Source organism: Notamacropus eugenii, chromosome 6, assembly GCF_028372415.1.
Source record: "Notamacropus eugenii isolate mMacEug1 chromosome 6, mMacEug1.pri_v2, whole genome shotgun sequence".
In the NCBI taxonomy this organism is placed as follows: domain Eukaryota; kingdom Metazoa; phylum Chordata; class Mammalia; order Diprotodontia; family Macropodidae; genus Notamacropus; species Notamacropus eugenii.
In genome coordinates, this window is record NC_092877.1 from 378,055,124 (window position 1) to 378,068,412 (window position 13,289).

The 13,289-nt window shown below is 42.4% G+C and overlaps 1 protein-coding gene across 4 annotated transcripts in view; it reads right to left on the minus strand.

The window, feature by feature from the left end:
- The window catches only part of PASK (PAS domain containing serine/threonine kinase), a 68,978-nt gene that overhangs the window by 17,654 nt on the left and 38,035 nt on the right, over positions 1-13,289 (minus strand). For all 4 annotated transcript variants that reach the window (XR_011969174.1, XM_072618797.1, XM_072618795.1 and 1 more), the window contains exons 8-9: positions 12,676-12,808; positions 10,403-11,076 (exon numbers count right to left, since the gene is read on the minus strand). Coding sequence is in view for 3 of the 4 variants with exons in the window: in XM_072618797.1 (XP_072474898.1) it covers positions 10,403-11,076; positions 12,676-12,808 (807 nt within the window). In the remaining variant the exon portion in view is untranslated. The remainder of the gene's footprint in view (positions 1-10,402; positions 11,077-12,675; positions 12,809-13,289) is intronic.

Below are 13,289 nucleotides of genomic sequence, written 5' to 3' on the forward strand. Positions count from 1 at the left end.
CACAGTCAGGGGAGAGACAGTTGTTCAAGGAGGAGGGTAGGGGCAGGCAGCTGCTCATGGACGGCTGGTCTGTTTCTGAAGTTCTTAGCTATTTAAAGAGCATCAATGAGTCCTTCTAATTTGACAGGGAGGTGTGAGAATTGGACCCTAGGTGATTCACCAAGTGAAAAGGGTACTGCCCTACTGAGGAAAAGAAATAGACGTGACTAGACGTAGGAGAGCCCATAAAAGGCTGTCTCCTTTGGGCTTGGCACTAAGACGTTCTGCCTTTGGTACTGACAGCTTATGTTGTGTTTTACCAAAACCAGCTGACAGAGAGAGACCATCCAATGTGTGGATCTGTCAGATGTCCATCTTCTGGTTTTTAATTTAATTTAGGTGACTCCCTTAATAGATTAGGTATTAAGTAATAAAGCCCTTAATCAGAATGATGACCGTGGAAATAGCTCATGGGAACTGAAGAAGAGCTAAATCTAGAGGCGACAGTGTCTGTAATGTGGAGAACATATAAAGTGTAAAGGAATGTTGAATGTGTAAAGTGGAGAAGTTTTACAAATGTAGACGCTGAAGCACAGAAAAGTTCCCAAACTTTGTTCCCACGTGATCTCTCATTTCTAGGCCATCAGAGCCAGGATTCAAACTCTGGTCTTCACCCTCAAAACGCATTGCTTTTTCCACATCACCAAAGTGCATCTCAGTGGAAACAGAGGACAGCAGAGCTGAGTTCAGTATTTTAAAAAGATGCCCAACAGTTCTGACATTAATTATGATGCTGCATGTGGCAGGTTCTTACAGTCAGTGGTGACAGGATTCCATGCTCCCTTCCTGCCTGAAGGCTGTGGCTTTTAATATGAGTAGAACTTCCTCTCAGATCATGGAGCTCTTTCCTGCAGGACTCAATTTGAGGGAGAGGGAAGGTGGAAGGTAGCCTCTCCAATGACCCTGAATCCACCTTCTCTAGGAAGGTCAGGAGGGAAGCCAAAGGAAACGGTTCCTGAACATCCTGGATCAGCTTTTCAGGATCTGGTGTCCTCTTTATACTCTTGGAGGGTCACTGAGAGATCAGTGAAGGGTGCTGTCAGAGCAGAAAGCTTATGTATGAATCAAAATACAGAAGAATTCCTGTAAGTTTTCTGCTTATGCAGGAATCACCTATAGTGGTATCTGTGTGCGTTCATCTCTTATTGCCAAAGAAGACCATATCATCAGAGAAATAATGACATGACTTGTACTTGACTTTGTTTTGAGTAAGGGAGGGCTGTGCAAGTCTCCAGCCTCACTTCTCCTCCAGAGCCATCTGAATCCAGTGGCCAGATATTCATTAGGATGACTGGAGATGACCCAGGATGAGGCAACTGGGGTTAAGTGACTTGGCCAAGGTCACACAGCTAGTAAGTGTCAAGTGTCTGAGGTGAGATTTGAACTCAGGTCCTCCTGACTCCTGCACTGGTACTCTATCCACTGCACCACCTAGCTGCCCCTCCTATAGCAGTAAGGTCTCAACTAAATAAAAAAGTCCCCAAGAGTCATCTCTTCAAATTGGTATTTCTAGAACTCATGCAATAGCTGTGCTCTCTAAGGCTCTTGAAGATGGCCTGAGCCATAGGTAAGGCTACCACGGTGACAGGACAACACTCTCCCCACCCCCCATTAACCCAACTAGTCTTGAAACATCAAGCTCATGAACCTCTGAAAAGCCGTACGTGTTATACAAACCAAAGGCCATAACCTAGGATCTGCATGGGCCATGATTTTCTCATATTCAAATCAGATTGTAGGTCACAGAGAAGGCTCACTTGGGGATTCTTGCCAACACCACTGGTCCATCAGCTTAGATGTCTACAAGTCCTCTCTTCCTACCCAGCAGCAGTAATCACCATTCCTTTACAGGCAGGGCAGGGGTGAGACTTCCCAATTTTTTCCTCAACAAAGTGATATGTCAATTACTGGGGCTCTGCCAGAAAAGATAAAGGGTCAGACAAGCCCTCTTTTTTTTTCAGGAACTCTTCCATATGATGACATTTGACAGCTATCAAGTTAGCAAGGACAGGATAATATCAGAAAACTCACTGTGGGAAGACAGGCATAGTAATTCATTGCTGGTATAGCTTTAAACAGGTAAAACTGTTTTGGAAAAACACTGGGGGTCAAGTGTGGTAGCAGCCCCTGGCAGTTCTAGCTGTGTGAGAGGCAGAGGCTTGGTGGCTCACTTGAGCCACGGCAGGGCTAAAGCCATTAGGATGTCTGCATTAATGTGGGCCCAGATGAGTGGAGGGTGGCTGAGCCATTTGTGAAAAGAGCCAGGAAACAGAGAGGTTAAAATCCTACATACCAATCAATGCTGGCCCCAGGCTCAGGGATGGTGCCTGTATTTCCAGCTTAGGCAAAATAGGGAGAGCCAGCGTTTTCCCTCTCCCCAGGGAGAGTAGGAAATAAAATGTTACTTTAAACATTCAGTAACCTAGAGATTCCAGTAATGGCATTATTTCCCACAAAAGTTATGGATGACAAGAAAACATCACATGTTTGAACATGTTCAAAGCAGTATTATCTGAAATAACAAGAGAGTTACCCAACACCAGGGGAAAAGCCGAACAAACCCTGGTGTATGAATGGGTGCAGCATAAGTAGTCACAAACATAGAGTATTCCAAGAATATGGGTGGAGACAGCAGCATTTAAGTAGCAGCAGCATGAACTTCAACAGGAACAGATCACGCCTGCAGGCAGCCTGGAAAACTTCAGGTTAACCTTCTCTCGGTTCTACTGCATCTTTCACTATTTTGCTGTTTCCCTGTGTCATTTCCACCTGGTTCCTTGCCTGAGGGATGAGTGCACAAGGTCACACACAGGGCTCAGACTCAGAACTAGATGATCCAACTTTTCTGTTAACCATCAACAGCCTAAAGCATTTTGATGCTGTGGGGGGAGCGTACATGTGCTAAGTATCACTGACTCAAGTCTGAAAATCCACAAGTGAATCATTTTTGGGCAAATAAACTTTGTAGCCAGGATTTCCTGGTGTTTTTCCCTTAGCAAGTTTCTACTGTGTCACAACAACACACACTAATTTCAAAAAATTTAGGGTTATTTAATTCTTCAAAAGATGGAATGACCAACAAGAGGAAATGGGATGATGGTGCTCCCTCCTGCTCTTCATTCTCTGGGCTCACCTCCTGAGAACGGCCTCCAGGAGGGGCAAGGGGCAGTGTACTTTACTCTGAACCCCAGGACCTCGCCACCATCCAGACAGGGTTCCTCAAAGACCATGAAGTCACTGCTCTAAATAAAGAGGTAATCATGGTGCCCTGTCCCCATTCATTCACAGGCAAACTGATCCCACGGCCCAGTCCATGGCCTTTCTGTCCATGACTCTGAAAGAGAACTTCTAAATCATTAGGCATCATAGGTCCCAACGCTGGTGCACTGTTGGGGAAATTTCAGAAAGGGGAGCTCTCTGAGTTTGGCAGTTCTAATCTTCACCTAGTGGGTGGCTTCTTCTATCAAATAGAAGATGACAAAGAAATCCTTGGCCAGGGCCATGTGGGAATTCCATTAGGAGTTTAGACTAGGCCAGAGACCCTAAGAAAAGAATCTACAGACTTGCCCTGGATCCAAAACCACTTATCAGCTTTCCAGCGTATATCCAGCTCTGTGTGGGTAGAATCCAACTAGAGTTCATCGCTAGAGGACTTCAAGGACATAAATAGATAGGCCATTATCTGACTAGGGTCAAGGAAGCTTGATGCTTTGATATAGGCGTGAGACCAGCCACTACACCATAAAGAAAGGCAGCAGGACCAAGGAGAGGGGAACTCATGGGTAAGAAGCAGAGTCCAGGGAAGAAAAACAGCCTCCTGGTGCCCTGGAAAAAGGGCATGAGAGAATAATGGATTAAAAAGACCAATAGGGGAAGGGGAGAAGGAAGAGTGGAGGAAAATGCAATACCTAGTGAGCAGGGAATCTAGGAGTGTATCCAAGCAGCTGAGGAATTTGACAAGAGAGTCTCCCACTATGGACAGATAAGCAAACCCTTCAGTGAGCTCTACATAACAGAGATTCACAGTTTCATGTACAGTAGACTCCTTTCTGTTCTACAACAGATGCAAAAATGCTCATTTTACTTGGTTGGGCTAAGTACAGAATAACATATGTGTGTGTACATATATGTACACACACATTTTTTAAAATGACTTCCCTTGGACAACAGAAGGGAGGGAAGCAAGGAGGGAAAAAGAGAAGGAAAACAAGTTTAAGCACTTTTTTACTGATTCCTTTTTGCTAGAGTATAACACTCTGTGCTGGAGAGAGAGGCAAGGGTTAGGTTAGCTAAATAAGCTGCATGTTTTACACTTTTTTTTTGTTTCAGTATCATCAATACCTAAATTACCTCTACAGAGGTAGAAAAAAGAAAAGAAAAGAAGAAATACAACCATAGTTGACCTTTGTCTTTTCTCAGTCATTGCCCAATGTAGAAACTCCCCAATACTGGAAAAACTGTTACAAAACAGCTTACCAAAAAGGCCACTCTGCTCGTGTCTTACTGTATTTGGACAGTTCCATAGGGCCTGCCTTCCCTGTGCCCTTCCACCAGAACCCCAGGCACCCACAAAACATGTCTACCCTTCCAGCCACTTAGAGCTGCCTGGCATCCTGGGACAACTCCACTGGAGGCAACAACGCCAACCAGGACTCTTTCCTCTTCTCAAGTATACAGAGAAGTGAGGCACGTTTACAAGAATCCAAGTCATTCTCCAACTGACAAATGGTCAAAGGATATGAACAGGCAGTTTTCAGAGGAAGAAATTAAAGCTATCTACAAGCATATAAAAAATTCTCTGAATCACTTGATTAGAGAAGTGCAAATTAAAACAGTTCTGAGGTACTACCTCACATGTATCAAATTGATTAATATGACAAAAAAAAGGAAAATCCTAAATGTTGGAGAAGATGCAGAAAAATTCAAACACTAATGCATTGTTGGTGGAATTGTGAACTGATCCAACCATTCTGAAGAGCAATTTGGAACTAGGACGGGCTAAAAAACTCTGCATGTCCTTTGATCCAGCAGTACCACTTCTGTATCCCAAAGAGATCAAAAAAAAGGGAAAGGAGCCACATGTACAAAAACATTTCTAGCAGCTCTTTTTGTGGTGGCCAAGAACTGGAAATCAAGGGGATGCCCATCCACTGGGGAATGGCTGAACAAGTTTGGTATATGAATGTAATGGAATCCTATTGTTCCATAAGAAAAACTGAGTAGGGAGACTTCAGAAAAGCCTGGAAAGACTTGTATGAACTGATGCTGAGTGAAAGGAGCAGAGCCAAGCATTGCACACAGTAACAGCCACACTGTGCGATGACTAACTTCAATAGCAATACAACAACCCAAGACAATCCCAAAAGACTCCATACCCAGAGAGAGAACTGTAGAGTATGAATGCAGATCAAAGCAGACTCCACTTTTTTGTTGTTTTCTCTTTCTTGTGTTTTTTTCCCTTTTTATTGATTCTTCTTTCACAATATGACTAATGTGTAAATGTTTAATATGATTGTATATACGTAGCCTAAATTAGATTGTCTGCCATCTTGGGGAGAGGGGAAGGAAAGAAGGAGGGAGGGAGAAAAAAATTGGAACTCAAAATTTATAAGTGAATTCTGAAAACTATCTTTACATGCAATTGGAAAAAAAAATATTAAGTGGGAAAAACCCTCTTTCCTCAAGGATTAACACATTTCCATCTTATCATACCTTCCCCACCCTAGTGATTCTGAACCCCTCACTGGCACTGTTTAAATCCTGGTCTCAGGAGCCAAGATAGCAGAGTAGAAGGATGGATCTACTCTAGCTCTCCCCCCGTAATCCATAAAATACCTGTAAAAAATGACTCTAAACAAATCCTAGAGCAGCAGAAGCCACAAAATGACAGAGTGAAACAGATTTCCAGCCAAAGGCAGCCTGGAAGGCTGACAGGAAAGGGCTATTGCACTGGGCTCAGAGCGGAACACAGCCCAGCCTGGGCCACATGGTACAAACAGGACTGGAGCAGGCTGCAGAGCACGGAATCATGGGTAGAAGCTGTGGTTCCCAGATTTCTCAACCCACAATCACCAAAGCCAGCTTCAAAGGTCAGTAAGAAAGCTCCTTTACCTGGGTGAGAGGGGAGCGTGTCTGGCCCCAAGGCAGAAGCAGCCACTGCAGCAACAGCCTCCACTTTTGGAGTCCTTGGCCTAAAGACCCTGGGGAAATGGAGCAGCTGATTTGGGTCTCAGTCCTGAGTGGTGGTCCTAGGGTGAGGAGGAGCACTAGTGCTGGCATGGTGGAGCTGGTGATGGCTGTGGAGAGGGAATCCTACTCGCAGTTTGAGGGCAGAAAAGGGTGCTTGTGATTGCTCACAGACCAGAGTGCAGGCCAGGAGAGGAGTAAACTCCTCTTCCTTGATTGTGTCACCTTCAAGGAACTGAGAATTTACAGGTCCCTAGAGTATACCCTCGACTTGACAAAGGACTCAAAAGTCAAGTAACTGACTGGGAAAATGCCCCAAAAAAGGCAAAAATAAGAACATAGAAGGCACTTTCTTGGTGAAAAGGTATCTTTTCAGATGAGGAAGAGCAAAGCATACTATCAGAGGAAGACAGCAAGGTCAAAGCTCTAAACCTCCAAAAAAAATATGCAATGGTCTCAGGCCATGGAAAAGATCAAAAAGGATTTTGAAAAACAAGTAGGAGAGATAGAGGAAAAACTGGGAAGAGAAATGAGATGGATGCAAGAAAATCATGAAAAACTAGTCAACAGCTTGCTAAGGAGACCCAAAGAAATGCTGAAGAAAATAACACCTTTAAAAATAGACTAACCCAAATGGCAAAAGAGGTCCAAAAGGCCAATGAGGAGAAGAATGCTTTAAAAAGCAGAATTGGCCAAATGGGGAAGGAGGTTCACAAGTTCACTGAAGAAAATAGTTCTTTAAAAATTAAAATGGAGCGGATGGAAGCTAATGACTTTATGAGAAACCAAGAAATTATAAAACAAAACCAAAAGAATGAAAAAATAGAAGACAATGTGAATGAAATATCTCTTTGGAAAAACAACTGATCTGGAAAACAGATCCAGAAGAGATAATTTAAAAATTATTGGTCTACCTGAAAACCATGATCAAAAAAAGAGCCTCGACATCATCTTTCAAGAAATTACCAAGGAAAACTGTCCTGATATTCTAGAATCAGAGGGTAAAATAGAAATAGAAAGAATTCATCCATCACCTCCTAAAAGAGATCCCAAAAGGAAAACTCCTAGGAATATTGGAGTCAAATTCCAGAGTTCCCAGGACAAGGAGAAAATATTACAAGCAGCCAGAAAGAAACAATACAGGTACTGTAGAAATACAAGCAAGATAACACAAGATATAGCAGCTTCTACACTAAAGGACTGAAGGGCTTGGAATATGATATTCCAGAGGTCAAAGGACATAGGATTAAAACCAAGAATCACCTACCCAGCAAAACTGAGTATACTACTTCAGGGGAAAAAATGGAATTTCATTGAAATAGAGGATTTCCAAGCATTCTTGTTGAAAAGATCAGAGCCTTATAGAAAATTTGACTTTTAAATACAAGAATCAAGAGAAACATGAAAAGGTAAACAGGAAAGAGAAGCCTTAAGGAACTCATTAAAGTTGAATTGTTTACATTCCTACATGGAAAGTTGTTATTTGTAACTCAGGAGACCTTTTTCAGTATTAGGGTAGTTAGAGGGAATGTGTGTGTGTGTGTGTGTGTGTGTGTGTGTGTGTGTGTGTGTGTAGGTATGTATGGGTATGTATGTATATGTATATTATATATGGGTAGGTATGTATACGTACGTGAGTATATGTGTGTATGTATGTATGTGTGTGTGTGTATACATATACATATACATACACATACATACATATATATATATATATATACATATATACATATATATATATATATACACATAGACAGAGGGCACAAGGTGAGCTGAATATGAAGGGAGAACACCTAAAAGAAATAAAATTTACTGTTGAATGAAATGTCCTAGGAGTAAGAGAGAGAGGTATAACATAGCAAATCATCTCACATAAAAGAGGGAAGAAAGGCCTTTACAATGGAGGAGAAGAGGGGGGAGATGAAATGAAATAAGTGAGCCTTACTCTCATGAGATTTGGCTTAAGAAGGAATAACAACTGGATATGGAAATCTATTTTACCCTGCAGGAAGGCAAGGGAAGAGGGAAGATAATAGAACGGACAGCAAATTGGGGAAAGGGATAATCAGAAGCAAATACTATTGTGGGAGGACAGGTCAAGGGAGAGAATGGAATAAACTGAGGGCAGGATAGGACAGAGGGAAATGTGGTTAGTCTTTTACAACCTAACTATTATGGGAGTGCTTTGCATTGTTACACATGTATGACCTATATTGAATTGCTTGTTTTCTCACTGAGGGTGGGTGGGAGGGAGGGAGAGAATATGGAACTCAAAGCTTTAATAATGAATGTTAAAATTGTTTTAGCATGCAACTGGAAATTAAGCTATACAGCAATGGAGTACAGAAATCTATTTTGCCCTACAGGAGGATAGAGAGGGAAGGTGGATGGAAGAAGGGTGGGTAATAGAAGGGAGGACAGACTGGAGGAAGGGGTGGAAGGGGTAACATGCTGTCCTGGGGTGGGGACAAATGGGGAGAAAAGTTTGAATTCAAATTCTTGTGGAAGTGAATATTGAGAACTGAAAAATAAATAAATTATATATTTAAATTTAAAGAGAGGAAAAAAAAACAAAAAAATAAATCCTGGTCTCTGTCCTCCATTGACACCTCTATTCCCAGCTCCCAACCTCTCACTCTAAAGCTAATGTGCCTTCCACATTAATGTGACCTCTGGAATGCCTGCTCCATGGGCAACAAACTGGATTTCCACCCTCACTCCCTCCATGTTCTCGTACTCACTGAGACCTGGCTGCCTCCAAAAACCTTCAGACTAAGAAGGCCTGTGGTAGGACTGTGATCCTATACAACTCCATGACTATTACCCTTGTGACTCTCGGAAGCCATGCATTTGTTAGTGCATCCAAAGATTCCATTAGCCTGTAATCCACTCAGACCCTCAGATCTTTTTCAGACAAATGGCTCTCTGACCAGGCCTCCCCCAACTTGTCCTTGATGATTGTTTGGTGGTCTCATCAGCTCATATGGACTCAGTTACCCTCTCTGTGCCGATGATTCTCAGAGCTACTCAGCCATTATTCTGCTCACCTCCAGGCTCATATCTCCAACTATCTACTAGATACCTTGAATTAGATGTCCCACTGATATCTTAAATTTAACATGCCCAAAAAATGAACTCATGATCTTTCTCCAAAAAAATCTTTCCCTCTTCCCAACTTCCCAATGACTGTTGAGGGTACCACCATCTTCCGAGTACCCAGGCCCACAAATTAGGTATTACCCTTGACTCCTCACTCTCTCATTCCCCCCATCCCCACCCATCCAATCAGTGGTCAAGTTCTGTCATTTTTATCTTCATAACATCTCTTCCATATGCCCCCTTCTCTCCTCTGGCACTCTGAGGGAGACAACACAGAAAAGAATTCCACTACACAGAGGTTGGAAAGTACTAGGAATGCTGCAGCAGGGTGAATAGCAATGCCCAGGAAACTTTAAGAAGTCAGAGGAATGTTGTTAAATCAACATTCTTTAGATACAATTAGTTGATAAGCTATGAATCTACCTAAATGTACGATAATTCAGCCTACGTTTAGCCGTCTTGTTCACTAAAATATAATCAGATTGTGAAATGCCCTGTTAAAATACAGAAATGCTTTAGCCTAGAAAATTTTCTTGATCTACCCTCAAAATTTTTGGAGAGAAAACAGAGTATAAAAGTATTATAATTAGAGGAAAGCACTATAGAGATCTGAATTTGAGAGTAAGACACAAACTTGCTAGGCAAATCAAAGGAAAACTCATTGGTAAGACTAATAAATATGAACTCCTGAATGGTCAGTTAAGGGACAAATATGTAGAAAAAGAGATCTGTAAGCATTAAATGTTCCCTGGGCAATGAGATCTTAACATTCCAGACAACAAAATATAAATTTACTAGATTTAAGACTTATTGCATACTTTAAAATCATGCATTTTACAAAGGTATACAGAAATCATAAATACATTATGAACCCTTTTCACCAAAATTACTAGAAAGATTTTTAAAACTCACAAAGAAATTATTATAATAAAATACCCAAATTCTATAGACCCACTAATGTGGTAGCATCTGAAAAGAAATGTGAAGCTACGAAAAGCTAGTGATAGAAATAAAATTGAAGAATTAATGCAAACCAAGTAGTTATGCCCCTTCTCTCAAATCCCTTTGATGTACTTACTGAGCTTGACCCCATCTTTGTGATTACAGGTCCCGAGGTAAGTACCTTCCATGATCTCCAATGGGAGGGTAAGTCTAGGTAACTGTTGCCTTGCCATTTTCACAGGGGTGGAGCTTGCTTGAGCATTCAGTGTTTGGTTTTCTAATGGGTCTTCTGAGGGATCCACATTATTATATTTTGGAGGGCTACGGGCTGAAAGAGTGTCCCCTGGTGCTGATCCTCTCTGGCTGTCCTCTGAGGCATCCAACTTCTGCCCATCCATATCTGGGGACTCCACACTGGGTGGAGGTGTCGTTTGGGAGTCTAATATCTCAGGGAAGTGATCTTTACCACTATGGGCAGAGGAGTTCACATCATCATCTGTAACTTCAGTAATAACTGGGTCCCCTGGCAAGGCACTTTCTTTTGGATCAGAAGCAGGGAAAGAACCTGCTACACTGGCATTTTCCAAGACCCTTGACTGAGAAGTGGATTCTCCAACTATAACAACTGAATTCCATTGTTGGTTTTTAGGGTCTCTTTTTGACTGAACATTATGATCTTTTTTAAAGATGCCAGTTACGCCTTTTTGACCTTGCATCATCCCCATCTCTGCAGGTTCCTCCTCAAAAGCTCCCATAGATGTGGGCTGTTCCTCTTGCAGAGGTGGACTCTTGGCAGTGACATTATTCATACTGAGGATAGTAACATGGATTACATAGTCACATCACAACCAACAAAAAAGAAAAATAAAAGAGTATGACATCTACTTTCTCAGGTGTGCTAGAGAGGTTGTCTGCCTATCTACTGAAAAGCTCAGGCTTTTGTCCCTGGGAACTTTATCAAAAGAAGAAATGGCTCCTGGAATCAGAAAGATTCCAGTAGGAATATTATCTATTATATCACCCATGGGACGGCTCCCTCAGGAATGCCAGTCATATCTCTCCCACAGCTTCACGGGCTGCTATAGTCAAAATCGTCCTTCTCCCAGGGGCCATTCTACTGAGGAAAGTCTCCTACAACTTAGCTTGGGTGGTGCTCAAGTAATAGAGCCCAACCACCACCTCCTCCGTACTGCAAACCTTTCCAGCTTGGGCTAGTAACAGTACAGTAAAGCCTTCAGAAATGCAGGGTCCCTTCATTCCATAATGGGATAAGACTTTGAAGGAGATAACTGGTAGAAAGATTTACAAATATGCAATCCTTACTTCAATTGTGAATGTAGCACACTGAGCTATGTTGCCAACTTCAACAGCCCTCCCTTTAAAATATGGATCTGTATTGTAACATCTTTTCTACAAATCCCTTTTGCCTACCATCTGATGGCCTCCTTTGGCCTATGGGTTTCTCTACACTCAGCTCCTCCAGAAGCCTGCTATGTTTAAGCATGGCTTCAATCTTAGACTCAGAAGGTCCTCTGAGATCATCAATAATCCAGCCCATATGAGAACAAGCTGTTCCATGGGCTCATCCCTTACCACCCCAAAGCAGACCATCAGTTGCCAAGGGAGGAGAGAGTAGGGGGTTGTGCCTTCAATCTCATTAACCCAAAATGCCTCAAAGAGCTCATTCAGGACTACACTCATGCATGAGAGGCTCTGCTAACTGCTAGGTGAATGTCACGGTGTGCCAAAGGGCTAACGCTAGGGATCAAGTCAAGTCTAGTGAAGAGGGCCAATGCAATCTAACGAACACAAGATGTGCTTCTCCAGCCCATGTGGAAACTGGCTTTTCAGGGAAACGGGCAAGTCGTTTCATTGCTCATGCCTCACTCCATAATTAAAATGCCCATCATCTTATTCTTCTAACAGAGTTTTATAGAAGTTAATGACAACTTGTTCAGAATTTTGAGTTCTCTAAAATGCTGTTAAAATATATGTGTTTACATGTGTACATACTTGTGTACAGACTCATATGGACCCATGCATATAAACATACATCTACATCCATGCACATAAGTACATAATCAAGGAACAAGAAATTTAAAAATCCTTCTATCCTTCCCAAAGTGGAGCCCACAGGTAGAGGGGTTAATAAAAGACCTCCTTCCCAAAGTAACAGAGAGAGCCTGGGGCTCAGGGAGAGGCAGCCTAAAGGCCAGTTCTAGCTGGGCTTCTCCTGGGCTTGGTGACATTCAATCCTTCATATCACATTGAGGAGTTACAGTTTCTCTATCTGTAAAATGAGACAGCTGGACCAAATGAGCTCTAAGTTCTCCTTCAGGTCCTTTAAATACACCAGAATTCCTTTGCCCTTGGGCATAGCAGCGCAGCTATATTTTTCAAGTAGCTTACCTCGGTGTGGCTGTTTGTGCTGGGAGCAAAGAAGAAAGTAACAAACCACTTTCATCATTTTCATCTAGTGATGCTAACTTACTGGAGTCTCTTGAGAGGCCTCCTAATTCCTGGGTCCTGGATCCTCCAAGACCTAAGAAGAAAAAAAAGAAATATTCTTTTTTCTGAGCAACTCAGCACTGAACAAATGCTTACTAACTTTCAGCAGCTCAGAGACAGGGACCTAGCTTGATCTTAAGTCTTCTTTCATGTTACATACATGAACAGAATTAATAATGATCTTGAAAAGAATACAAGCCTCTACTGAAAGAAAGGCACTACAAACAGTGTTTCTATATGAAGTCTGGAAAAATGGAGAAAATGTTCCATTTCAAATGGCCATGTTTTAGGCAGGACATGGGCGGGATAGAGGGCCCAGAGGAGGATAAGAGCCCAAGGTAGATCATCCCCACCCAGCTGCACTCCTCTGCAATGGAGCCCAGCCCTTATGCCCCAAGGCAGCTATCTCATCATCCTGCCAGACTGCCTGGGCTTTGGTACTCACACCTCATCAGTGCCCTCAATACCCTCTCTCCTTGTGACTGGAGACCTAGAGGATAGACCGAAGAACTCCT